At 59.3% G+C, this 24,249-nt stretch overlaps 3 protein-coding genes across 8 annotated transcripts in view; 2 read left to right on the top strand and 1 right to left on the bottom strand.

Moving 5' to 3' along the window:
• Window positions 1-135, top strand: part of PASK (PAS domain containing serine/threonine kinase) — an 18,877-nt gene extending 18,742 nt beyond the window's left edge. The window contains exon 18 of the mRNA XM_027661832.1: window positions 108-135. The gene's annotated coding sequence lies outside the window, so the exon portion shown is untranslated. The remainder of the gene's footprint in view (window positions 1-107) is intronic.
• MTERF4 (mitochondrial transcription termination factor 4) overlaps window positions 1-893 on the top strand; it is a 1,319-nt gene extending 426 nt beyond the window's left edge. Inside the window, exons 2-3 of the mRNA XM_027661834.1 lie at window positions 69-292; window positions 373-893. Of these exons, the coding sequence (XP_027517635.1) occupies window positions 69-292; window positions 373-729 (581 nt within the window). The 3' untranslated portion in view covers window positions 730-893. The remainder of the gene's footprint in view (window positions 1-68; window positions 293-372) is intronic.
• Window positions 894-1,062: 169 nt separating this feature from the next.
• Window positions 1,063-23,452, bottom strand: SNED1 (sushi, nidogen and EGF like domains 1). 6 transcript variants are annotated; one of them, XM_027661826.1, is made up of 33 exons: window positions 23,039-23,452; window positions 19,843-20,130; window positions 19,233-19,373; window positions 18,372-18,534; window positions 17,326-17,451; window positions 17,100-17,213; window positions 16,224-16,334; window positions 15,867-15,980; window positions 15,628-15,744; window positions 15,228-15,353; window positions 14,856-14,960; window positions 14,308-14,421; window positions 14,058-14,174; window positions 13,510-13,626; window positions 13,315-13,431; window positions 12,967-13,080; window positions 12,713-12,886; window positions 12,425-12,538; window positions 11,447-11,560; window positions 10,908-11,021; window positions 10,713-10,826; window positions 9,840-10,136; window positions 7,594-7,777; window positions 7,395-7,507; window positions 6,606-6,884; window positions 6,083-6,227; window positions 5,690-5,772; window positions 4,866-4,952; window positions 4,559-4,675; window positions 4,013-4,103; window positions 3,338-3,421; window positions 3,098-3,136; window positions 1,063-2,735 (listed from the first exon to the last, which is right to left on the bottom strand). In XM_027661826.1, the coding sequence occupies exons 1-32, from the start codon at window positions 23,240-23,242 to the stop codon at window positions 3,100-3,102; spliced, it is 4,335 nt and encodes a 1,444-aa protein (XP_027517627.1). In that variant the 5' UTR covers window positions 23,243-23,452; the 3' UTR covers window positions 1,063-2,735; window positions 3,098-3,099. The 6 variants fall into 6 exon arrangements, with proteins under 6 accessions (XP_027517627.1, XP_027517626.1, XP_027517625.1 ...); XM_027661825.1 differs by having other exon boundaries at window positions 4,013-4,100; window positions 16,224-16,337; XM_027661824.1 differs by having other exon boundaries at window positions 16,224-16,337.
• Window positions 23,453-24,249: the final 797 nt, after the last annotated feature.

The raw sequence follows: 24,249 nt of genomic DNA on the forward strand, positions 1-24,249 counted from the left end.
GGCCCGGCCCGCTGACCCTGTGCCTGCAGGTCGGGGCTCGGCCCGGCCCGCTGACCCTGTGCCTGCAGGTCGGGGCCCAGCCCGGCCCGCTGACCCTGTGCCTGCAGGTCGGCTGCAGCGGGCGCTGAGCCGCTGCCCCCAGCTCTTCGCCGTGCCCCGGAAGAGGCTGGCGGCGGCGGTGCGGCTGCTGCGGGAGCGCTGCCTCTTCACGGCGGAGCAGCTGCGGGAGGTGCTGGGCACCTGCCCCGCCGTCCTGCTGGAGGAGCCGCGCAGCCTCCACCACCACTTCCAGGTGAGGATCGGCATCCCTCTCCCTGCCCGAGGCTGCCGCGGGGATGGGACTGTGCCTGACACACCCCGTCCCGCCCGCAGTACGCTTACTTCAGAATGGGAGTCCGGCAGAAGGAGATGGTGAAGGCTCGGCTCTTCCAAATGCCCTTTGCCGAGCTCCGAAACCGGCACATCTTCCTGGAGCGCCGAGGGCTCTACGAGACCCCACACAAAGGGCAGACACAAACCAATAACCCAAAACTGAAGGACATCCTTCAGCTCTCGGAAAAAGACTTCCTGGCCAGCCTGGCCTGCTCTACCCTGGAGGAGTATGAGGTCTTCAAGAAGCTGCTGGCTCGGGAGGAGGCGGAAGAGGGGAAGGAGGAGGAAGTGGATGAACTATACGAAGAGGAAGATGATGATTTGGACAGTGAGAGAAGTAAAACAGCCCCAGAGTGAGGAGGTGAGGCTCCGAGGTGCCCGAGCCCGCCCATGCTGGTGCACTCCCCCACCCCATTGCACACCCATAGGTGCCCTGGGCTCCCACCCAGCATCAGCAAGAGCAATGGTGGCTGCAGGGCCCCATGTGTGGGGCACCAATAAATCCAATCTGTCAAATACAACACCATTCATTCTTCCTCATTGACCACTGACCAACTACTTAAAAAAAATCCAGTTTCCATAAAGTGTTTTTATTTAAAAAAAAAAACAAAACAAAACCAAAACAAACCCCCCTAATTTTATTTCCAAGGCTGCATTACATACTTTGCCAGTTGTGGGGTGGGAGGCAGCAGGGCCAGGCTTTCTGGGGCTGGGGGGACAGGCCCTGTGGAAACAGGACTGTCCCACGGCAGGGCTGCCTTCACCTCCACAGCCAGTGTCAGCACTGATCTCGTGGCTGTCAGGGCAGGGATGCAAAAGCTTTCTGACCATGGCCCCAAACCCTCCTGTCCCTCACAGAGAACAGAGGCTGGTCTGGGTTTCCCCTTGCCCTGCTCTCCCAGGTGGCTTCCTCTCCTGCCCTGGGGAGGTAGTGCTGCTGTGCTTGCCAGGTAGCTGGAGCAGGACCAGATAGCCTTGGAGGAAAATGAGGCATGTCTCTCCTCTGAGATGAGAGCTAGAGGCAGTGGAGGAGGGCAGCATCACGCTGGCCAGGGGACCAAGGCTTTACCTTGTCTCTGCCACCCGCCTCTGCAGCTGTTTCTCCAGGCTGAGCACTATTACACTGCTCCTGGCAGGAAGAGGGTGGTGGCAGGAGCACTGAAACTCCTAGGCCTATCCCGCTCCAAGAGCATCTTCCAGGCTGCCACTTGAGACATATGGCTGAGCTACAGAGTTCACTGATGGTAGGTGGGAGGGGAGGGCCTCCCCCGGGATAACCCCACGCTGCTGGGGACATAATGCTCTATACCATAACTGCGATATATCTCTGGTATGTATTAATTTATAATATACACTGTGTACATTAATACACAAATCTATGTTTAACTAGTGTTGTCATACAAACTCACAAAAACTAGGAATGTTTCTAAACTACACTCTTTCTTTGCCTGCCCTGCTGCAATGCTGGTTCTCTCCTCCACACACTCCACAGCGCTGGTGCCACAGGGAAGGCAAACGCTGGAAGTAGCACAGGGGGATGGCATGTGGGCCTGGCATTGTCACCAAGCCTCTGCCGTGCCCTGTGTTGGTGTGGGGGCAGTTACAACAAGTGTGGTGGCAATGGCATGCCTCAGCTGACAGACTTCACCTAGAGATCACTTTTAAAATTCTTTCTAGGTGCTCTATTGGTTTCTGAGCTGGAAGTTTGGTTAAAACCAGGGATCGTTTACAAAGCAAAGAAAAAAAGGCAGGCAGAAGAAGCTGCATCAGTTGCCCCTACTAGAGCAGAGGAAACAGGAATGTGCCTCCACTGTCCATGCTCGCCTCGCTGCTCAGAGCTGCTTACCATTTTTAACTCATCTAGAGAGGTTGGAACATCTCCGAGCAGACTTTTGGGGGCCATGTTTCAGTTGATGGCTACGGCTTTTTGCTCTGCATTAAACTGTTTTATTTGAGGGTTATAGGTAATTTATAACCTTGGATTATGAAAACAGGTTGGTGCAGATGCTGTTGGCAAGTTGCTGGGCTGATCCCTGAGTGGAGCGGGGAGCCCATCGCTTGTGCAGAGTGGCTGGGGGGCCCGAGCAGGGCTGGCCCCCTCGGGGGCACTGGTGCTCAGCTCCTCAGGGGCAGAGAGGCGGCCAGAGGGAGGCAAACCAGCAAAGGCAGTGCTGGGCTGGCAGGGGGAAGGGAGCACTGCCCGGTCTGCTGACCCGGCTGCCTAACAGGCTGGAGGAGAGGGAGAGGCCAACACCAGGCAGGAAGGTGCCCCTGCTGTGTTCAACGCAGTGAGCAGATCTGATCTTCCTGGTGTTCAAAAAGCCCTTAGATGTGGAAAGATGAAGCTTCTACTGCTTTAAACCCTGTGGAGGAGCAGGAGGAAAATTAAGCTGGTGTGCGGAATCCCCCCAAAGCCTCTTCCCACCCCGTGCACCCATCTCAGGCTGGGAGAAGGGGACCTGCCCTCTCCAGGGCTCCAGCTTTAGCTTGTGCAGGAGTCTCTTGTTCATGAAGCTGCAGAGCCAAGGGGAAGCAGAACATTGCCTTCTGCTCCTCCATCCCAGACACAACCAGGAGCCCTCAGCCACAAAGCCCTCACACCTCCTAAACATGGGAGGTGTGAGCTAGGGGTGTGCCCTGGCCTCCACCCTTCCTCCTCGTCCCCCACTCCCTGTACAAGAACTGCCCCTGCCTGTGGCTGAGGAGGGCTGGAGCAGGTACTTACTTCTATGGCTTCTTCAGTGTGTGACTGTTGCTTGGTTTTCTGGAAGAGAACGGAGGAGAGCACCATCAGCCCTGCGCCCCTCAGACATGGCTCACAGCACCCGCATCCGAGCCTTGGTCATGCCTGCACCCTCTCCCAGTCCACCCCAGCCTGAGTGTGCCCATGCATGCCACCTGCCAGCTGCATCCTCCTGTCCAGGGTCACAGGAAGGCTGGCACGCTCAGCGTGCTGCTGCTGTACCTGCTGGTTGTCCTCTCGAAACCACTGTTCTCACAGCTCTCCTTGTAGCAGACGTCCTGGTGTACCTTGTAGACTCTCCTGTACCTGCACACACAGTGGAGGGGTGATGTGTAGGGAACAACAGGGACAAGATGTGCTTTTATGAGTGCCAAGGTGGAGTCTGGGTGCTTCCCTGTTTCCTTCCAGGCTGCAGTAGCCAACCTTGGCAGGAATGGGGCTCAGGCCTGATGTGCACGAGGGCTGATCCTCACACAGCCAGGCCTTTTTGCCTCCATCACAAGGAGACAGGGGGCAACACCAGAGCCTTCCATGCCCTGACATTGCAGCAGGGCTCCCCCAGCCCTCTGGTTTTATATGGAGAGGCAGCCAGGAGCTGGGTGGGATCTGCTGCTGTTTGGGGGTGACGCACACCAAATCCAACCTTGCTGCCGTGTGGGTGATAACACCAGTAGGGAGCTTTCACTTCAGGAACACCCTGCCCTGAAATGCAGTTGGGGGGGTACCCACAAGGGCATGACAGGCTGCTCAGCCTGCACTGGGGAGGGGGCAGCTGCCAGCTGGGGTTGGAGACGGCCTCACACTTGCTCTCCCTTCCTCAGAGCCAAGCCATGGCGAGACAACCCCAGCTCAGAGCACAGGGGGAAGGGGGGAGCACAACCTGCAGGCAGTACTCACAGGTAGTGGCAGGTGCCTCCTTCCCACACTGGGAATGACTTGGTTTCCGAGTACAGCCGTGTGCACGAGTGTGGCACCTTCTTGCAGGCTGCTTGGGGAATAGGAGAGGGGAGCTATCAGTGAGCCCATCCATGGCCCTGCCTGCCTGTGCCCTGTGGCAAGGGGCCGGTGAGGCCTGTCTGGCTTCTCCTTGGCTGTGCTCGAGGGCTGGGCTCAACAGAGCTGACCCACCAGGAGAAGTGGAGCCCCCAGCCTCACAGTGCCTAGGCAACTCTGTGGGCAAGGCAGGGGCCTGGCCTTGCCAGACAGAGGTGGAAAGCTCAGCCAAGAGTGGGGAGCAGACCTGCACTCTCACATCTCCCCAGAGCGGCAAGAGCAGAGCCCAGTCCCTCTCCCAGCACGACACTGATCTCTAGTAGAGCCTGGGCGTGGTGGGTGCTGACAGGGTGTGCTGGGTGATCTACGTCCTGGGGAACTCATGATGGACAGCCACCAGCCTGGCATTGCAGGAGGGAGCTTGGTCCTCTGGCACAGCCTGGCACTCACCCAACTGGCAGAGCCGGCCCTTGAACCCTGGGTAACAGGCACAGTGGTAGGACTCGGCATCTCTGGTGCAGGTGCCTCCATTCCTGCAGGGATTCGTGGAGCAGTTCCGCCCCTCTCCTGCAAAACATGCCTGGCTGTCAGACCCTGGGGCCACGGCACAGTCCTAACAAGCCCCCATCATGCCAGGGTGCTCCCAGGCAGAGATGGTGGGCAGGGACACATGCCATGCCCCCAAGGAAGGCAGGCTGGTGCCGAGCACCAGGCCAGGGCTGGGTCCCTGCTGCTGTGGGTCCCCCCTGTAACTTACTCTTGCTCTTTGCCTCATGCAGCTGCAGTGCCAGACTGTCCTGGCTGGACACCTCCGTGTTCTCCAGCTTCACTGGAGCCTCTGGCTCTGGACAACAAGATGGTCAAACATCACCTCCAGACCAAAGCCAGACCCAAAGGCAGACCCTCCAAGGGGACCCAGCCTGCCTGCAGTATTGGAGCACTGGCCAGGCCTGAGGCACTGCTTTAGCCCTTCACAGTTGCCATCCCTAGAATTGGGGTGATCCCCTCACCCCTCCTGGAGGGTTGTGGGACACAGAGTCCTGCAGAGACAGGGGCAGAGTCAGGATGTGCAGCAAGCCCAGGGTTGCCCTCAGGTATGCCAGGCTTCTTCCCTACCCCACGGCATGGGGTTCCCCAGCCTGCTAGAGTATCTTTGGCTGGGACTTGTGTCTCTGGTCTTCTGGGGATGGAAAATGGAGGGTTAGGCTGGACTAGTGAGGGGTTTCTCACTCAGGTGCCCTCCTTGGGTGCAAGGTTGTTACTGGCAGTGGGGACTGAGGCTGCTGGGCAGGCAGGGGCTGTGCTGGAGGGCTGTGAGGCCACTGCCTGGGCAGCTGTGCCACAGTCAGTATTGCCTCCCATCAGTGAGGGTCACTCTCTGGGCTCCCCTCCTGGCTGTGAGTCACCCCTCTTCCCTGGCAGGGGTCTAGCAAGCAGGGCAGATGTTTGCCTACCCAGGGCTGGGTGAGAGGGCTCCACCCTCTTCTGTGGCTCCCCCAGCCCTACAGCAGCCACTTCACTCTGGGGGAAGGTGCAGGAGATGGCACTAGATGACAGGATCGGGACAGAAAAGCAACTTACGTGTCTTCACAGTGATGGATTTTCCCAGCACAGTGCCAAACCTGGCGCTGATCCTCCCTCTGCCATCCACCAGCTCCGTGAACCTGTGACAGGAGAGCGTAAGGGTACAGGGCACTGCAGGTGTCCCAGCCTCACGTGCTGGGGTTCATGGCAGCTAGAGAAAGCAATCATGGTGACATCAGGCTCCATGCGAGTCCTGTGGGGGACCTGCTCAGAGAGCAAGGGCCTGCCTGGCTTAGGACCCCAGCGGGTGGGCAAGAGGCTGGGCTCCAGCAGGAGCACAGCTTGACCCTGTGGACACCTGGACATGGGATCTGGGAAAAGGGGCTGGCTCTGCCTAGTGCTTGCGCCGAGTGCTAGTGGAAGAGCCAGGAGTGCTGGAGCAGTGCCTACCTGGGGGCTGGCGAGGGCTCCTCAGCTGTGTCATGATCTGCTAGCAAGCGGAGCTCGGGCAGGAAAGCTGGGGGCAGCCTGTTGCGCAGAACCCGGGGGTGCCCAGCTTGACTCCACCGTCTCTCCGGAGCCACATCCCTCTGCACTGCAGACCAAAGGGTGAGCCAGCATGAGCCAGCACAGCAACCCACCTCCCAGCCAGTCCCATTATCCCATCCCATCATCCCCAGGCTGCCATTTAGGGCTGTCCGGCAACAGCCGACACTCTCCACACACTGGGGCTGCAGTGCCCATCACCAAGCTGTCACTCTGCATCTGCCCTTCGCTAACAGGCAGCATCCTGCAACCCACCCCCCTTTGCAATGGGCCTGTATTCTGTCTCCACAGCCTGCTGCAGACACCCAGCGCTGGGGCAGCAAGGGCTCTCTGTTGGTCAACTGGTTCACCCCAACAGCCTGCTTCCCTGTCATCCCACTGCCTCCCTTGGGCTGCAGCAATCCAGCAGAGACCCACAAGCACTCACAGGTGGTGATGTAGAGGTGGACGGGCTCGCTGTGCACCTGGCCCTGCTCCGTGTTCTGCACGGCTGTCACGGACAGGCGGTACCGCTGCCCAGGCAGCAGGTCCCGCACCGTGTAGGACACGAGTTTCCCATTAGGCACGTAGCGGCTCTTGACACTCTGAGCAGTGGTGACGTTGATGATGTACCCCTCCATGGTGCCAGTGGGCGGCTGCTCCCACACCATGGACACAGAAGTGGCAGTGACATGTGAGGTGGTGAGGTTTTGTGGGGGAAGAGGCCCTGTGGCAGGCAAGGGGTGGGAAAGAAAATGGTCAGAGCTGGTATCCTTGAATGGCCACCGCCCCACTTGCTCGCACCACCTTACAAGTGTACCAGGCCCCCAGGTTGCCTGGCACTGCCCAGGCCAGCCCTGAGCTCTGCTCCAGCTGTGGGATGCACTGGGAGGGGACGTGCAGCACTGGGCCCCTGCCAAGACAGGCAGAGCCTCACTGCCCCCTGGCACACAAGTCTGCCCTTGTCCTCTAGCTGTTGGACAGCAGAGCATGAATCTGGCCCACGTGGGTACTGCATGGGGCTGAGCTCATGCTGGTCTCAGACAGTGAAGAACATCTGGCAGGGGAGGACATGCCACTACCTTCCCTGCCCTTCCCAGGGCTGCCTGCACACCTCTTGCCTGCTGTGCTGGCCAGACAGCCTGGCAGCTCCCACACCTTCCCCTCCCCACAGCTTTCCTGCCAAGCCCCTGTGCCCACCCAGCTCAGCTAGGGTGGCAAATGTAATCCCACTCACTCGTCCACACGTGAAAAGGGGCTGTGGACACGCTCTCTGAGGGGTGGTCTTCCGTCCCCAGGCCGCTCAGTGTTGTGACATGGACAATGTATCTCTCTCCTGGCTGCAGGTCCCTGTGGAAGAGAAAGGTAGGGTGGGAAGGGGTAAGCAGGGCAGCCTGGGGGGCCAATGCCCTGGCACCCACCACTGCCCCACTCACAGGAAGGTATATTTGGCCACGCTGCTGTTCAGCTCCACGGTGCGGCCTGCCAGGTCCCCCAGTTGGTGGATGGAGACCCTCACCCTACTGACAGTGGAGTGCTGGAGCCGGTGGAGAGCCCACTGCACCGTGATGGCACTGGCTGTCACATTTGTGATCTCAAAGCCTTCCACCGGACGCGGTCCTGGCCGGAGCAAGCAGAGAGGACTGCGGTCATTATGGGTCACCTCATCCCTTCCCCATGCGCCCCCAAGGGGGGTCCTGCCTGCACCTCTGGATCAGCTTCCCCAGTGGAGCTGTTCAGTGCCACCTGTCCTGCTGGACTCATGCTCTCCCATCCTCACCACCTCAAGGTGGGGGGGGGACACATCCATCTGCCTGCCCACAGGGCCTTGTGCCACCCGAGGCACCCCTGAGGCTGTCCCACCATGGCCCCAGCCTGCCACCACAAGCTCCAAAGGGGCCATAGTGCCCAGGCCTGGCCCTACTCATAGAATCATCAGGGTTGGAAGATCATCCAGTCCAACCATCCACCCAGCACTACCACTGGAACCCCTAAACCATATCACCTAGTGCCAGACTCAGGTGCCTCTTGAACACCTCCAGGGATGATAACTCTACCACCTCTCTGGACAACCTATTCCAATGCCTGACCACTCCAACAGTGAAAATTTTTTTTCTAATATCTAATCCCAATCTCCCCTGTCTCACCTTAAGGCCATTTCCTCTTGTCCTCTCACTGTAGGCATGGAAGAAGAGACCAGCCCCCACCTCACTACAACCTCCTTTCAGGGAGTTGTAGAGAGCAAGGAGGTCCCCCCCGAGCCTCCTCTTTGACACTAACAAACTCAGCTCCCTCAGTCATTCCTCTTAAGGCATATTTTCTAGACCCTTCACGAGCCTTGTTGACCTTCTCTGGGCATGCTCCAACACCTCAATGTCCTTTCTGAAGTAAAAGACACAAAATTGAACGCAGTGCAGCCTCACCAATGCTGAGTACAGGGGCATGGTCACTGCCTTAGTCCTGCTGGCTACACTACTGCTGACACAAGCCAAGATGCTGACACAAGCCATTGGCCATCGTGGCCACCTGGGCACCCTGTTGGCTCATACAACGCCTGCTGTCAACCAGCACCTCCAACTCCTTCCTGCTGAGCAGCTCTCAAGCCACTCCTCCCCAGGCCTGGAGCATTGCAGGGGCTTGTTGTGACCCAAGTGTAAGACTCAGCATTTGATCTTGTAGAACCTCATGCAGTTTTCCTGGGCCCATTGATTGAGTCTGTCCAGGTCTCTCTGCAGAATCTTCCTACCCTGGTGCCGGTCTGCAAATCCACTGAGGGTGCACTCAATCCCCACATCCAGATCAATACTGATGTTAAACAGGACCAGCCTCAAAACTGAGCCCTGGGGAACACTGCTAGTGACTGCTAAGCCCATGGCACACTCCAGGGGCCCATTCCGAGCGTGGCTCCCGCTGACCAACCAGCATCCAGCCCTGGCTTGAGGCCCCACAGGATGCTGTGCCCAGCACCATGCTGCTATCTCCTCCCCTGTGCTTCACTTCATCTCAGTCCGCTGTGAGGGATGTGGCTCACAGGCCCACTGCTGTCCTCCTCTCCCCAGAGGCCACCTTTCCTAAGTCCAATTCCCTCCATCCTGCTTGCCTTTGATTTCTACAGTCCCTAGAAAGCAGGATCACAGCTGCTCTGCCAGAGGCATCACTGTGCCCCTTCCCTCCACCCATGGAGCAGAAGTCCCTGTCAGCCTCTGCCCTCACAAGTCCCCACACCAAGCCCAGTGGCACAGCAGGGTGACTTGCCCATGGCACTCGTTGTTGGCAGAGATTGCACAAGCCCCGCTGCCCACCTTGCCTGGGGGCTTCTCCAGCTCAGCCAAGCAGCACTAGGGGTCCATGCTACCCTGGGCACAATGACAAGGAGCAGCACGGCCTGGCCCTGATAAACAGGAGCCAGGAGCAGTCTCCACTGCCAGCTCCCTCACAGACCCTGGACAGGGTGAGCCACAGGGGGTCCACCCCCTTTTACTCACAGCAAAGAGAACAACAATTCTCTGTGCCGAGCGTTTTCCAGAGGCCCCCGGCTGGATTTGAGGATCTGCACCAGCAAACCCACCAGGTTTGACACCACGCTGGAGCTGACGGCAGGCTGGAGGTGGCAGCACAAGCCCTGGCACCTGCGGGGGCTGCATGTGCTCACGACCGTGATCCCCCCAGGGACGCTACTCACTAGTGCGCGTGGTGAGCATGACGGGCCTGCTGATATCATTCTTGTTGTTCACGTTGCGTTTGACTGAAAAGACAGAAATATTGTAGGCTCTGCCGGAGGTTAGTGCCCGCAATTGGTGGGCAGAACGACTTCGGTCCACAAAATCTGTCCTGCGGTAAGAGCCGTCGAGGGATACGTACGTCACGGCGTAGCCGTCAATGAGTTGCCTGGCGGCTGCGTCCTCAGGTGGGTGCCAAGAAATCAACACACCAGTGTCCTCCACCCTTTCCACCTTTAATGAGGTTGGTGGCAGCAATTCTTCAGGGTGTGAGCAAAAGCAAAGGGGAAAGGTAACGCCATGAATCTTTAGAGAACAGACCCCGGCAGTGAGCGGCAGAGCAGCGAGGGAGGACAGGGCTGTCACTGTCTCCCTTGGCACACCTGGCAGGGGCTCTGTGGGTGCAAGCCACCCCTGGCCTGGTGGGCATGGGAGGAGCCAGGGTGCTGGGAGCACCCCCTGGCATCACTAGCGGCCAAGCACTTGCCACTGTGGGACAGTGTGAGGGGTCCTGGGGAGGCAAGTGCCAGGAGGCTTCCCTCGGACACCTCAGCCTCCCCTCCTGAGGGCATCTGAGGGACTGACATTGCTGCAGGGGAAACTTGTCCCCAGCGTCCTGGTGCCAAGCCCAGCGCCTGTGGCAGCGACTCAGCATGCCAGCACCCACCCATGGCATTGGTGGGGCATGGGCTGCCCCCCCAAGGCGAGCCCCCAGCCCTGTCTGCCTCAAGGAGTGCTGCTGGTCCCGGACGTTGAGCCCCTTGTGGGTGGTGGGCACTGCCAGGCTGGTGTCGAGCCCCACACCACATCCTGGTGCCGTTGCTGAGGGCCTTTACCTTTTTCGCAGCTCTTGCCTGTGTAGCTGACTTTGCAGGTGCAGCTGTGGGTGCCATTGCTGGGCAGGCAGTAGCCTCTGCTCCCGCAGGGGCTGGAGAAGCACGGGTCACTGGCTGTGGGAGAGGTGCCAGGTTCAGCAGTGTCAGCAGTGCCACTGGCCCCGCGGCCGCCCTGCGCTGCCCTGCCTGCCTCACCTGTCTCACAGTGGTAGCCGAAGAAACCTTCTGGGCACACACAGAGGTAGGAGCCCCCATAGCTTTCACACTGCCCTCCATTTCGGCAAGGGTCTGACTCACAGACGTCCACTTCTGGAGGTGGGAGGAGGCCAGCAGTGAGCAAGGCCCCTGGCCTGCCAGCAGGCAGCTCCCACGGGCAAGCGATGCTGACTGACCCCCGAGGGGGAAGCAGGGCAGATGCGTAGCCCAGGGTTTGGCACAGCTGGGTTGGACACTGAATCCCCTCCAAGCACCGTGGCAGACACATCCCTTGGCAGGGGTGTACACATTGGAAAGGGGGTCTGTAACTGGCAGACGCCTCATTCCTTGCTCCTTCCCCATCAGAGCAGTTTCAGTTCTGCCCCCAAAACCGCAGGCAAGGAAGTGAAACAGTGAGTGATGGTTTGGGGTCAAGGTGTCCAAGACAGTGACCAGCTGCCTGGCCTGACCCTGGCCCTGGCCACATCCCAGTGCCCAGAGTCCAGCCTCCCACTGCCTTAGGAAGAGAGAGTCCCTACCTGTCTCACACTGGGTCCCCAGGAAGCCCTCAGGACAGTAGCAAGCAAAGGACCCGGGGAGGTCCCGGCAGGTCCCGCTGTTCTTGCAGGGCTGCGACTGGCACTCGTCAACATCTGGGGACCAGAAGAAAGACACCTGCTCAGCACTGAGACAGCTGCTGGCTGGGGACAGGGCTCAGGGAGGCAGCGCTTCTTCAACAGGGCATGGACCCTCCCCACAACACTTGGGTCCCAGTGGTCAGGAACATCCCTGCTCCTGGATGTCAACTGCCTCATGCCTGCCCCTGCAGCAGGCATGTGGAATGGGGACACTCCCTTAGGGACACCTAGGGACAACTGGTGGTGTGGGGCTGCACCAAGAGATCCCATAGGAGGTCTGTGGCATGTCCCCTCATCTAACCTCTGACAGGTAGCCCACCTTCTCCTACCACTGACCTCTGCTAGGCCCCAGGGAGCTGAGCTGGAGCCACCACCCACTCTGCTGCCCATCATCCCCTTCAACCAGCACCCACATGCAACCACAATCACAAGCATACACGGGAGCACAGCCAAATACACGTGACCTCAAGCTGCTTTCCTCCCCACTTTGTGGCTGAGAGCTTTGGAGCCACACAGGGAACTCCCCATCTGGGCCCCAAGATCTGGGGCTTCTCTGTTTGGGCTAAACATGCATCAGGAAAAGTCATTGCCCTGCCAGCAAGAGAGATGCCCACGCAGCATCTATTACTGAGGGACATAGCACTCATGCCCCCACAGTCCTGCCTGCTCCTCTGCCCAACCAGGAGCAGTGTCTCTCCACTGGAAAATCCCACAGCTGTTCAGAAGCCCTGGGAGAGGAGCCCTTGCCTCAGGTTGATCCAAGCGCACACAAGTGCAGGTAGCCTAGTTCCTGGTCATGGAATTCACTGGGGTTTCCCAATGGCTGAGGGTTGAGGAAGGGACTGACAGTCCTGGAGCATGCCTGGCATGGTCTCTTACCCAACTCGCAGTGGTGCCCAGTGTAACCTGGCTCACACAGGCACAGGAACGCAGCGACGCGGTCCTTGCACTGGCCACCATTCAGGCAGGGCTGGGACTGGCACTCATCGATCTCTGCAGGCATTTGGGCACGGGAGAGACAAGGTGAGAGACATGAGTACAGGGCAGGGGTCCCTGGGAGGGCAGGGGACAACTGGAGTACATGACCTGGGGTCACCAACCCACAGTTGTGACCACGGCCCACTGGGATGGTGCCTCAGGGCTTGTCCACTCCCCAGCACTCCTCACCGTCACATTCTGGGGGGTCACTCCAGACACCTGGCATGTGGCAGACACGGGGGTGGTTGTGCTGACTGAGGGTGTATCCCAGCTCACACTGGTATTCAGCCACCGAGCCCACCTTGGTGGAGTTGAAAGAGGCCTGGGCGTGCTTCACATCGCTGGGGATGCCACAGTCGACCTCTGGGGAGAGACAGGGGATGAGTGGGGCCCCCAGAGGCACCCCAAGTCCCCAGCTGGAAGGGAAAGCTCAAGGCCCTTACCAGACTGGCAGTGCTTCCCTACATAGCCCATGGGGCACGTGCAAGCGTAGCCCCCACCGAGGTCCTCACAGGTAGCTCCATTCTCACAGGGGCTAAGGAAGCACGGGGAGGGCACTGGAAGAAAAGCGGAGCAAAGAACGGCTGCTGCAGAGCTGGCAGAGCTCAGAAACCAGAGTCAGCCCCCTTCCCCTTCCAGCAGGGCACAAGGAAGAGTTGCAGCACTTCAAATTACAGGGAAAGGGGCTTAAAGCAAGCAGTGAGGTTTGCTTGCTGTTATCACGGCCGTCAGGCCAGTCAGTCGCCCTCCCCCTGCAGCCGCCAGCACCGGCACTCCCTCCTCACACCTACCAATCTCGCAGTGCCGCCCGCTGTAGCCTGGGGGACAGTCACACTTGTACTTGCCGATGTAGTGGAAGCAGGTGCCCCCGTTCTGGCAGGGCCCTGAGGCACAGGGGTCTGGCTTACCTGGGGGCACAGGGCAGGCATGAGCCTAGTGGGCCAGCTGCCACCTCTCGTCCCCGCAGGGGAGCCGGGGGGCCGTACCGATCTCGCAGTGCTTGCCGGTGAAGCGGTAGGGGCAGGTGCAGTGGTACTCGCCATCCGCCTCCCTGCAGGTGCCCCCATTGCGGCAGGGCCCTGTGCTGCAGAGCCGAGGCTTGGCTGCAGAGAGAGCACGAGAGCAGTGGTCACCTGGAGCCACTGCCTCCCACCAGCACCCCACCAAAACCTCCACTGCAGGAAAGCTGAGTGCATCCTGGGCCCAGCAACACCACCAAAATTACACCCGTGCAGATGCATGCCAGGGCCTTGGGGCCCATCATGCGGGCACATCACGCCAGGAGACTGGTAGCTGCTTCCAAGGGCAGAAGCTCAGGCATGTAAAAAAACTACAACACTGATGGTGTTGTACAGGAAACAACTGTATCAGCTGCTGCAACTGTTGGGTGTCACACAATCCTCATCTACTCTGCAGGATGGGATGGGATAACCTGCACCAATGTCCAGCTCTGCAAGCAGCTGCCCAGAAAGGTCTAAGCTCTTTTCCCACCCCCTGCCAGGTGCTGTGGCCACAGGGAGCACTGTGCAGGTACCTTTCTCGCAGTGCGTGCCAAGGAAGCCTCGAGGACACTCGCAGATGTACGAGTCATCATGAACCTTGCAGGACCCCCCATTCAGGCAGGGCTCTGAGTCGCAGGGGGACGGCATTGCTACAAAGCCAAAACACAGGGCTTCACTGAGGACACATGGCCAGGGATACAGGGGTGGTTCCCTCACCGGTGACGGTGCTCCCTGCTCACCCCACCCCAGGGCTGCTGTCGCATCCCCAGGGACGAGCCTTACTGTGGTTGGTGCCGTAGTCGGTGTGGCAGACACAGAGGTAGCTCCCGCCATACTCCATGCAGTACCCGCCATCCGGGCACTGCGTGTTCATGTTGCACGGTGTCGTGGTGACTTCTGCAAACACACGGTCAGCGCCAGCCTTCCTCAGCCAGTGGCAGGAGGACACCCAGATGGAAACAGGGGTTTCCTAACTTTGCAGGGTCCAATGAGATGGGACAGACACTCTATACCCCGTTACACAGACAGTGCAAGTGGCAATGTCCAGCCTGGATGCCTTTGGAGAGGGAGCACACAAAGGCTGCGACTCCCTACCCATTCATGGGAGCTGGGCTGGGGCAGCCATGGGAGAGGCATGGCTCAAGGGGGACTGATGGAGATGGAAGCATTGCCATCTCACCAGGGGACATATTTCCAGGCTCAAATTCACTGTGTGCCCCTGGCACTGCGCTAGGCTCAGGCACGGGCAGTGTCTCCTTGCCTGCTCACAGCCTGCCTGGTTCAAGCATTCCGAACTGAGAAAACACAGCGAGCAAGAAGCTTTCACCTACCAAATTCACAGAGGAGACCAAAAAACCCAGGAGGGCACTGGCAGATGGTGACGTTCCCCTCCAGACAACTGCCCCCATTGCGACACTCACAGCCCTCCGAGAGTTCTGCAAGAGAGGAGATGGGAGCTTCCCAGGACCTCTCCTGCTTGTAGAGCTGGGACAGACAAGCAGCCTTGCCAGATGCCACCCGCAGGGGAAGCTCAGGAGGGCAGCAGCCCTGAGGCCCCCAGACATCCAGGCACAGCCTCATTCAGCAGGACAAACCCGCTGTTCTGAACAGGCTCTCTGGAGCTGCCGCTTCTCCCTCTCAGGAGGATGAAGGCTCCCTGTGACCCTGAACCCTGCTAGCAAGACCCCTCGGTTGGTACTCACGGTCTCGACAGTCCTGTCCAGTGTAGCCCTCCCGGCACTCGCAGACATAGCCCTGCTCAGTCTCCAGGCAGCTGCCCGCATTTTGGCACGGGTGGGAGAGGCAGGCGCCAGGCACGCGGGGCCCGCCTGCAAGGAATGGGGAGGCTGAGTCAGAGGGGTCCAGCCTGGGGCTGGAGCACCCTCTGTTCTGGGGGTCCCACTGAAGGCCCCAGGACGGTCAAGCAGCCCCACAGGAAGGAGTTCCCTCCTGGCAGCACCATGGCCCCTCTGCACACGCTGCCCACCAGTTTCAGCAGTGCCTATGACTGACACAGCCCCTTTGCAGCCATTTACCCCTTCCTGCCCGGCTCCCCTGACTGCAGCTCCCATGCCAGGCTGGTCAAGGCACAACCCCACGCACCATACTGGCAGTTGTTGCCGTAATAACCCGGGGAGCAGGTGCAGATATAGCGGCCAGGGCGGATGTAGTTGCACGTCTGCCGATTCTGGCAGCTCCGGTCCTCACAGGAAGACGAATCTGGGAAGGGGAAAGCAAAGGAGTAAGCGATGAGGAGAACCTGGACATGGGACAGGGCTACAATGGCCAGCAGGACACAGGGGACACAGTCCCTGGCATGGGTCGACCTGGGGCACAGGCACCTGTCTCGCAGCGCTGTCCCACGAAGGGCTCCAGGCACACACAGGTGTAGTTATCCACCAGGTCAATGCAGTGCCCGCCATTCAGGCACGGGCTGGACTCACACTCGTTCACCTCTGCAAGGGGAGGCCAGAAGAGAAGGTCAGGTCATGTGTGGGCACAGCCAGCTCATCCAGTGCCTCCCAGCCTGGATGATGCTTTGGAGAGCAAAGGCAACAGATGGAAAAACATCCAAGCCACTGGCAATTCTCAGCATTCCCATCCCAAAAATATGTCCAGGAATGAAGCTGGGTGGGAAGGCAGCTTGCCAAGGTGTGAAATGTCACCATCTCCATTCCGTACCTGCTCCTGCCACCCACCTGTTTGGCAGTCCACCCCTGTGTACCCTGGCTGGCACAAGCATGCCGCTGTCCCGTTCACCACCTGGCAACTCCCACCGTTCTGGCACACCCGGTTCTCACAGGGTGATTCTGCTGCAGAGAAACATCAAAAAAAAAAAAGAAGGGGGGGAGGGTGTCAACCCAGGTGCGGGACCAGCACATGGCACCCTCTACACACGTGGTGATACCAGGGCCAAGCAGAGAGCATAGCTCAGAGCCACCAGTGCACCTTCTGTCACGAGACAGTGGCCATGTCCCCAGTCATGACTGTCCCCAAAACCCTTCCTCAGGCAGCTCAGCTCTTTCAGCCCCCTGCACCTCCTGGATGTCAGTGTGCTGCGCTGGACATTTCTCCCTCCCTCCCTCTCTTCCCCAAAAGTCAACTCCCTTCTCGCCTTCTCCACTGGCATGGCAGTTTGATGGGAGCCAAATGCTTTGGCGGCACTTCTACAGGCAGGTGGAGGCCAGCACCAGGGGAAACCGGTCACCGTGGCCCCTGCCAGGGACTGGGAGGGTCCCCGCTAGCTTCGAAGGGCTTGGGACCAGAGCATCACCTGCAAAAGCAGGGCCTGCAAAGCTTCTGTTTGAGCACTGACCACCGCTTTTCTCACTAAGGGCGTGGTGGTAGGAGAGTGCTGGCGGCAGTGCTGAGCCAAGCCCTCAGAAGAGTCAGCAGCAGGAAGGGCTCATGGCCAGAGAAAAGCTTCCTTTGCCTTCAGCAAGCTGAAATCCAAGCTGGCTGTCACAAACTGCTTGAGCTCAGCAGCTACTGCAGGAGCTCTGGTCTGAAGAGCCCTCCCCAAGAGCAGCAGTGCCCCCCAAGCCTGGAGTCTCTGCAAATGCTGCACTGCTCACCTGTCTCGCAGTTGTTGCCTCTGAAGCCTGGTGGGCACCTGCAGGTGAAGCTGCCAGCACCATTGAGGCAGGTGGCTCCATTCTGACACGGGTGGGAGAGACACTCATCCACATCTGAAACAGAGCCCCAGATGGGGACAGGAGCTCAGGGCAGGGGCACACAGACTGCCAGCACGCAGCAGTGACAGTGGGAGCAAAGACCTGCTCCGTGCAGCAAAGCACTCACCAACATGGCACCTCTTCCCAGTAAAGCCGGCCAGGCAGGAGCAGGTGTAGGAGGGGTTCCCTGTGATGCAGTCCTCAATACACTTCCCCCCATTCAGACAGGGCCGCAGCGTCAGGCAGACAGAGGCTGTGGGGACAGACAGTGCCCCTCCATCAGCCCCTGCCCTGACAGGGCTCACCCGCCGCCTTCCAGCCACACCAGTGCCAGGGTCTGTGTCTGCACCCACCCAGCTCCCTGGGGTGCTCAGGGAGCCCATAGGGCTGCCTGCCTGATGGCAGGGCAGGGTCTGCTCCTCAAGGGTTCCCCTGAGACGGGGGAACAGTTTTATTCCTCCTGTGCAAGGGGGAGAGGCTGCACGCGGTTTGCCTCACTGGTTGGGGGGACACAGACATGACCTCACCCATCCAGGGCAGAGAGAAAGGGGACAGGACAGCCCACGTACAGCAAATCCACCGATAACACGACACACGCAGATCACGCGTGGGAAAAACTGGCCGAGGGAAGTGGGGATGAGGAACGGGAGGCCAGCAGCTCCACGGGGGATGTGTCAGGACCCCTGACCCCCGGGGTGGGGACCGTGGCCCAGACGCCGGCAACCTGGCCCCACGTGGCAGACTGGCACTCAGCAGCCCTCCATATGGCTCAGCCCAGCCTCCTGGGACTGACAGACATGTGCACTCCCCAGGGGTGATGGCCCCTCGTGCCCTGTCTGGCAGCAGGCTGGTGGGGTCCCGCCTGTGTGCATCACCTCCTCCCCAGCCTCCCTCATTGCTCCCCACAGGATCTTTTAATCTCAGAAATCTTCCTCCCCTCCCCAGTCGTTCTCCCAGCCCCTTCCCAGCCCCAGGGCACCCACAGGTGCCATCCCAAGCCACAGCCAGTGCTGAAGAAGGTCCCCTCCACAGCTGCCTCCCCTCTCCCCCCAAAGCCCTTCAAGACATCTCTTCCACCCCGCGGAGGTGGGGGTTGAGGCAGGGAAAGATGGGGCTGGAGAACAGTGTGGGGGTGGGTTGGGAGTTAAGTAAACCTAACTGCTGTCCTCTTACTTGTATTGCTGCAGCCCCCCACTTGCACCTGGGCATCATCGATTCTGAACACCCAGCGCCCGGGGATACCCACATTTGTCGTCATCTCCACGTCAGCGATGTCATCAGTGCGGGATCCAGGGATGTTGAAGTAGCGCTTTCCATCACCAGCGTTAAAACCTGCCTGGGAGGACAAGGGTAGAGGGTAAAGAGACATCACTAGTGCATGGGGGAAGGCAGCTGGGCTCATCTCTCCTGTCACTCGGCGCTGCTCGGACCAGCTGTTCCCTTCCACATGCCACTGGCCAGCGCTCAGCCCCGTCCACATGCTGGGACCACAGGGTGAAGTGGCTGCCAGGCCTGCTTAGTCTCTCCCCCAGCATTCAAATCCCATCCACTTCCTCTCCACCTGCAGCACCCTGCCTGCTGCAGGCTGGCAGGCAGGGAGCCAAGCACAGATCAACTGTTGGTAAATTCACACATCCAAGTGGGTACTGGGGTTTTTGCGGGTGTGGGTGTTGGCTTTTTTTCCCTTAAACACAACATACAGACGGAAGATATAAAAACACAAGCAAAAGCTATGCTGGCTGTGGCAGCTGCTCTTAAAGGCTGAGGTTAGGAAGGAAAAGGGACTATGAGGCAGCAGCCAAGGCAAAGACCTGTGGTTTCAGGATAACAAAGCCCCCTGTATGGTCTCAGCTTTGGGAGCCAGAGCACACACAGATATTTAAGAACTCTGAAGAGGGGAGGGAAGGAAAAAAAAAAAAAAAAAAAAAAGCAGCAGGGACAGGTTTTCCACCTCCAAAAAACCCGACCAGGAGCCGTGAGCTCGCAGGGAGGATGTGCTACCGAGGAGCCCCAGGGGCCATGTTCGACACTTACCTGTGCCGCGATGCCACCAAGCCCGGCAAAGTCCCCCCCACTGCTGGCGTGCATACCCGTCGTCCAGGTGATGGACTCATAGTTGAAGATGGTGAAGGAGAGCTTGCCATCCGTGATGAGCACGATCTGGAAAGTGTTCACCTGCAGCAGGGAGGGGAAGAAAGCAGTGAGGAAAGATGAACTGGTCAGAAAACACAGTGACATAAGGAACATTCTGCAAAGGGTTGCTTCTTTGACCCCAGTCCTCCTCTGTGAGGACAGGCACTTGAGTTTAATTATTTTTAATTCTAATTCATTGTGATCACCAGCCAGAAGATCTTGCTTCTCCTCCCAGGAAAATGGGGGGAAATAAGGATATCGGGCATCTGGAAGGAAAAATGACACCTCGCTGCTGCACAAGAAGGTGGCTGCTGGTGACATAAAGACTCCACGTGGCACAAAGAGGAGGGTTGGTATTGCCAGGCCACCGTTGCTCTGTCACAGCAAGGTATTGCAATGGAGCCATCGTGGTCAACTTAGCCCTGCTTCCAGCTCCATGACGCACGTGGCAGGAGCCACACCACCGTGGAAGGCACGGACCTGGGGTGGCTGCTTTGCCCCAGCTACTCACTGGCGAAAATGAGCTGCCCCCGAAGAAGGTGACTCGGTACCAGGTGGCAATGAAGACCCACTGTGCAGAAAATCCAGGGAACTCAGGGAAATACTGAGCAATGTCCCTGCTGGCTCTCTCCAAGATGGGCTGCTCGGTGCTCTCTCGGTAATACACATCGCCCGCCCGCCGATTATCCACGTCCGCCCAGAAAGCAGCAACCACACGCCGGTCCTTGGAGATGGGGAAGGCCACCGGTGTGAACTGGGAGACCTCCTTCAGGAATGAGATGATCCCGTTGTTGTTTACCTATGGAGAGGGACGAAAAGAAACGGATGGTCACAGCTGACTCCTGCTGCTGGCAGGAATCCGTGTTTTCGAGGTGCTTTCCACTTCACCTTTCTCTCCCTCTCCCCTTTCCACAAATATTGGAGCACTTCCCCTTCCTGTCCTTAGAAGCAGAGATGAGACGTGCCCCGGCACCCACAACACCCGCAGTCCCCCACCCCAGCCGCCCGCTTGCTGGAGCGCAGCTGCAGGCAACGGCCGAACAAACCGAGCCCTGTTCTTCGGGCCAGAGGAAGGGGAACAGCTGCGAAAACTGCAGGAGCCCAGCACTTTAAACAAACAGTGCCCAGTGCACGGGGCCATCTCGCGGCAGTGCTCTCGGCCGGGGCGAGGGGCCAAGCTCGCTCCCTTGCTCTCACGGCTCACATGCAGCCCAGGGGGCTGGGGTCTGCAGCCAGGCACCACTGTGACCCTCCTGGCAGGGGAGTTGTGCCTGAGCCATGTGGACACTGGCCCAGGATGTGGAGAGCCTTGCTGGGCAGCAATCCATCCGCCAGCATGCACAGCACTCCGAGTGAGCCAATGGGCTTGTGGTCTCCAGGTGACCAAATGCCACCACCCCATGGAAAGGCCCCAGTGCTTCAGCAGGCTGCTCTCATTAAAGTGGGGGACAGCAGACCCCTGGGGTGAGATCTCCGAGCTGTTCCCCAGCACTAATTAACTGGGACAGTTACGGTTGGCCCAGGGATGCATGGCACAGGCCGCTGTCAGCCCAGGTAAGGAAGTTGGAAATAGCAGATGCTGCTGCCAGCAGTGCTGCCTCACGGCTTACAGATGCAGCGGAGTGAGGAAGAGGAAGAAATCCCCTGCCTGCCTGAATAGGCTGTGAGGGGGGCAGGGATCAAAGCGAAATGCTCTCACCCCAAGCACCCAAATTCCCAGGAGGAAACCCTGCCAGCACTCTGCCACAGTGCCAGGCTCAGCAGGGTGGGCAGTTCCCAACTGCTCCATTCCCCAGCCCTCAAGTGACAGTGGGACAGGCAGGAGCATACAGCCCCCAGCCAAGCTCTCCAGTGCATAATGTCTGCCTCTATCAAGCCCCCAGGCTGCAGGGTGGGAACGGGGGGCATAGTGCAGGCAAGAGGCTCTCAAGTGGAGAGAGCAGCTCTAGCACGCAGGGGCAGGCACTGGTGTCACACTCGCGGGCCGACAAGGAGCCAGGAGCCAGCATCCCCAGGAGCCATGTGGAAGCCAGTATGCCTTCACCACAGCTGCCAGCACACCCAGGCAGGGGAGCAGGGCTGAGCTGTGATGGCCTTGTGCAGCCCCTAGGGAAGGCCCCCAGTCCCCAAGGAGGGTTCCTCAACCCCTCCATTCAAACACTGGGCAGTCCTCACTGTGACTAAGGGAAAGAGGATTCTGTTTTCCCAAAGCCTCCGTAACCCCACTGTGTCTGCAGAGGAACATTCTTCCCTTGATTAAAGCAAGATGGGAGAGAACCAGAGCCAAGAAGGGCTTTTTTTGTTGTTGCTGGGTTTTGTGAAAGAGGAGGGGGTGGAGACAGCCCTTGAAGACAGAGATTTCCAGGTGAGCCCAGCCCTGTTCCAGTCCCCCCAGACAGCAGCTCCCTTGGACAGGAGGGCCCCTGCCACATGGACTCCCACGCTGGGGGCAGGAAAGCTGGCTCTCTGCAGAGCCAGGGGGGTCTTGGCTCAGGGGAAGGGAATGTACACCCTCTGACCTCTGCAGCCCCTCCAGGACCTAGAGCCGCATTGTGGATCCTGTATGGGACAACCATCACGTCACCTGGCTTCTCCCAGCCTCTTCTATCCTCCCACGGTGGTCCATGCCCCAAACCCAGGTCCCTACCATTTGATGGCAGGGCTGGCACTCTGATCAGGGGAAAACCACCACCAGGCAGGACCAAGCACACTCTATGCTGAGCCAAGGCAGTGGGACAGTACATGAGCCCAGCTGCAGGATGGCAGCAAGGTGATGCTCAGCCCTCTCCTCCATCAGCTGGGTCTGGATCATCAGTCGGTCCAGAGCAAACCAGGGAGAATGGACCAGGAAGCTGAAGGATTCACTGTGCCAGGTGGGAACTGGTGTGGGGAGCCCAGATCTCACTCCAGGACACAAGGGAGCACCATCCAAAAGACTCCATGGACAACCAGGTACTCAGAGTTGTCCCTCCACCCGATGGCCACAGTCGCTGGGGATATGATGGGCCAGGCATAACTGAGCTCTCTGGCCACAGTCCCCTCCAGGTAGATTGGGGGCTGCAAGGAGTATGTCACCAGCAGTCCCAGGAGCCCAGTGGGCGCAGGCAAGGGAATGGGATGTGCCAAATGGGAAGCCCAAAGGGCAGGGATGTTTATTCTGCATCACACTCAGAGCCCCACCACTGCCCCTAAGGGCCACCAGCCAGGGACCACCATGCCAGGGCTGCAGCACACCAACTCCAAGCTCTTGCCCACCAGATGTGTCCAGCTCCCTGCTGTCAGGATCCCCCAGCATGTCACCGGGCCAGGCCCACAATGGGTATGCAGGTACTGCTGGCTCCAGCCAGCACTAAGTCCAGGCTCCTCACTGCAGGTGAGGGCTTTGCCCAGGATTCCCAGCACAGCGGGGCCAGGACCCTCGCTGGGGATCCCCCCACTGAGCCAGGGGTCCAGCCTGCTTCCCAAGCCTGGGGCCCACCGCAGTGCCCTCGGCACACCGCTAGTCCTCTGACTCTTCCAGTTAAGTCGGGACCATTTGATGGCCCCCAAGGAAACTCAGATTCATCCGAGCAGGACAGGGAAGAGGAGAGGAAGAGGAGAAAATAATCAGGAGAGAGGGAATAAGAGGGTATAGGAGGAAACAAATAAGAGGGAGCAAATAGGAGGAAACAAGAGCAAATAAGAACAAATAAGCCGAAATTACTCACATAGAGGCCGGTGTGCCCCGCACCAAAGAAGGGGAAGGGGATGGAGAGAGGCCGGAGCTCGGAGCCACCGTCGTCCTGCTTCCGCGTGGCGGCGTCGCCCTGGGCCGGCCCGAAGGGGTAGAAGTCCCCCAGCGGCACCTCACCACCGGCCCACAGCCACTCGCCCAGGGCCACCAGCACGGCCCAACCTGCCAGGACCCGCATGGCCGCCGGCAACGCCGCTCGCCTCTCACGGGGGCACCAGCCACCGAGGCATGGCGGGGAAAGGGAAAGGCAAGGCAAGGCAAGGCAAGGCAAGGCAAGGGAGGGCAAGGGAGGGCAAGGGAGGGCAGGGCAGGGCAGGGCAGGGCAGGGCAGGGCAAGGCAGGCGCTGCCCGGAGCGGCGCCGGGACCGAGGGCGCGGAGCGCGGCGCGAACCCGCGCCCAGGCAGCGCAGGGCCTTCCCCGCGCCGGCCACGCCCCCGCCTCATTTGCATAGCTCGGGCACGGCCACCCAATGGGCGCTCGGCGCGCCGGGGGGCGGGGCCAGGGGGCGGGGTCCCCCCCACGGGCGGCGTGGGAGGAGGGGGAGGGGGCGGGGGGTGAGCGCGGGGGGCACCGCAGCCGGGGGTGACCCCGCACCTCCTCCCGCATCCCCCCCCTTGTCCCCCGCGGGGCGAGCAGCTCCCACTCGAAACCACGCGTGGGCGCGGAGCCCCCCCTCCGTGGCCGGCCGCTCCCTCCAGCAGTGGCTCAGCAGCGGTCCCCTCTGCTCCCTTAAAACAGAGGACTGGATGAGGGGAAAAAAAAAAAAGAGAGAGTGGAAGAGAAAAAAAACCACTGTGTCATTTCCTTTTTTTGGCTTTTTTTTTTTTTTTTCTCCCCCCGTTTTTTTTTTTTTTTTTTTTTTTTTTTTTTTTCCAGGTGCTAAAAATATTATCAGGAAATTCTTTTCAGGAATGCCATGTTTTAGGTTACGCTCCAGGCTCAAGGGCTTCTTTGTCTACTGCAGAAAAAAAAAAAAAAACACAAGCAAAACAAACACACCCACCCTACATTTATCATCGGGAACTGGTTTTATTGGGAGAGGCTGAGCTCCCAGGAAAGTGGAAGGCTGCCCCCAGGGAGACCCATCAAAAACACCAATGGTTCTGATTAATTATCAATTAATGATGAGTGCTACCTGTGCCACTGTGGGCAGGTGCTGGGGTGAAGGAATCTGCTGGATTGGG

The sequence above is a fragment of the Corapipo altera genome, unplaced genomic scaffold, assembly GCF_003945725.1.
Source record: "Corapipo altera isolate COAL_440 unplaced genomic scaffold, ASM394572v1 175, whole genome shotgun sequence".
NCBI classification, from domain to species: domain Eukaryota; kingdom Metazoa; phylum Chordata; class Aves; order Passeriformes; family Pipridae; genus Corapipo; species Corapipo altera.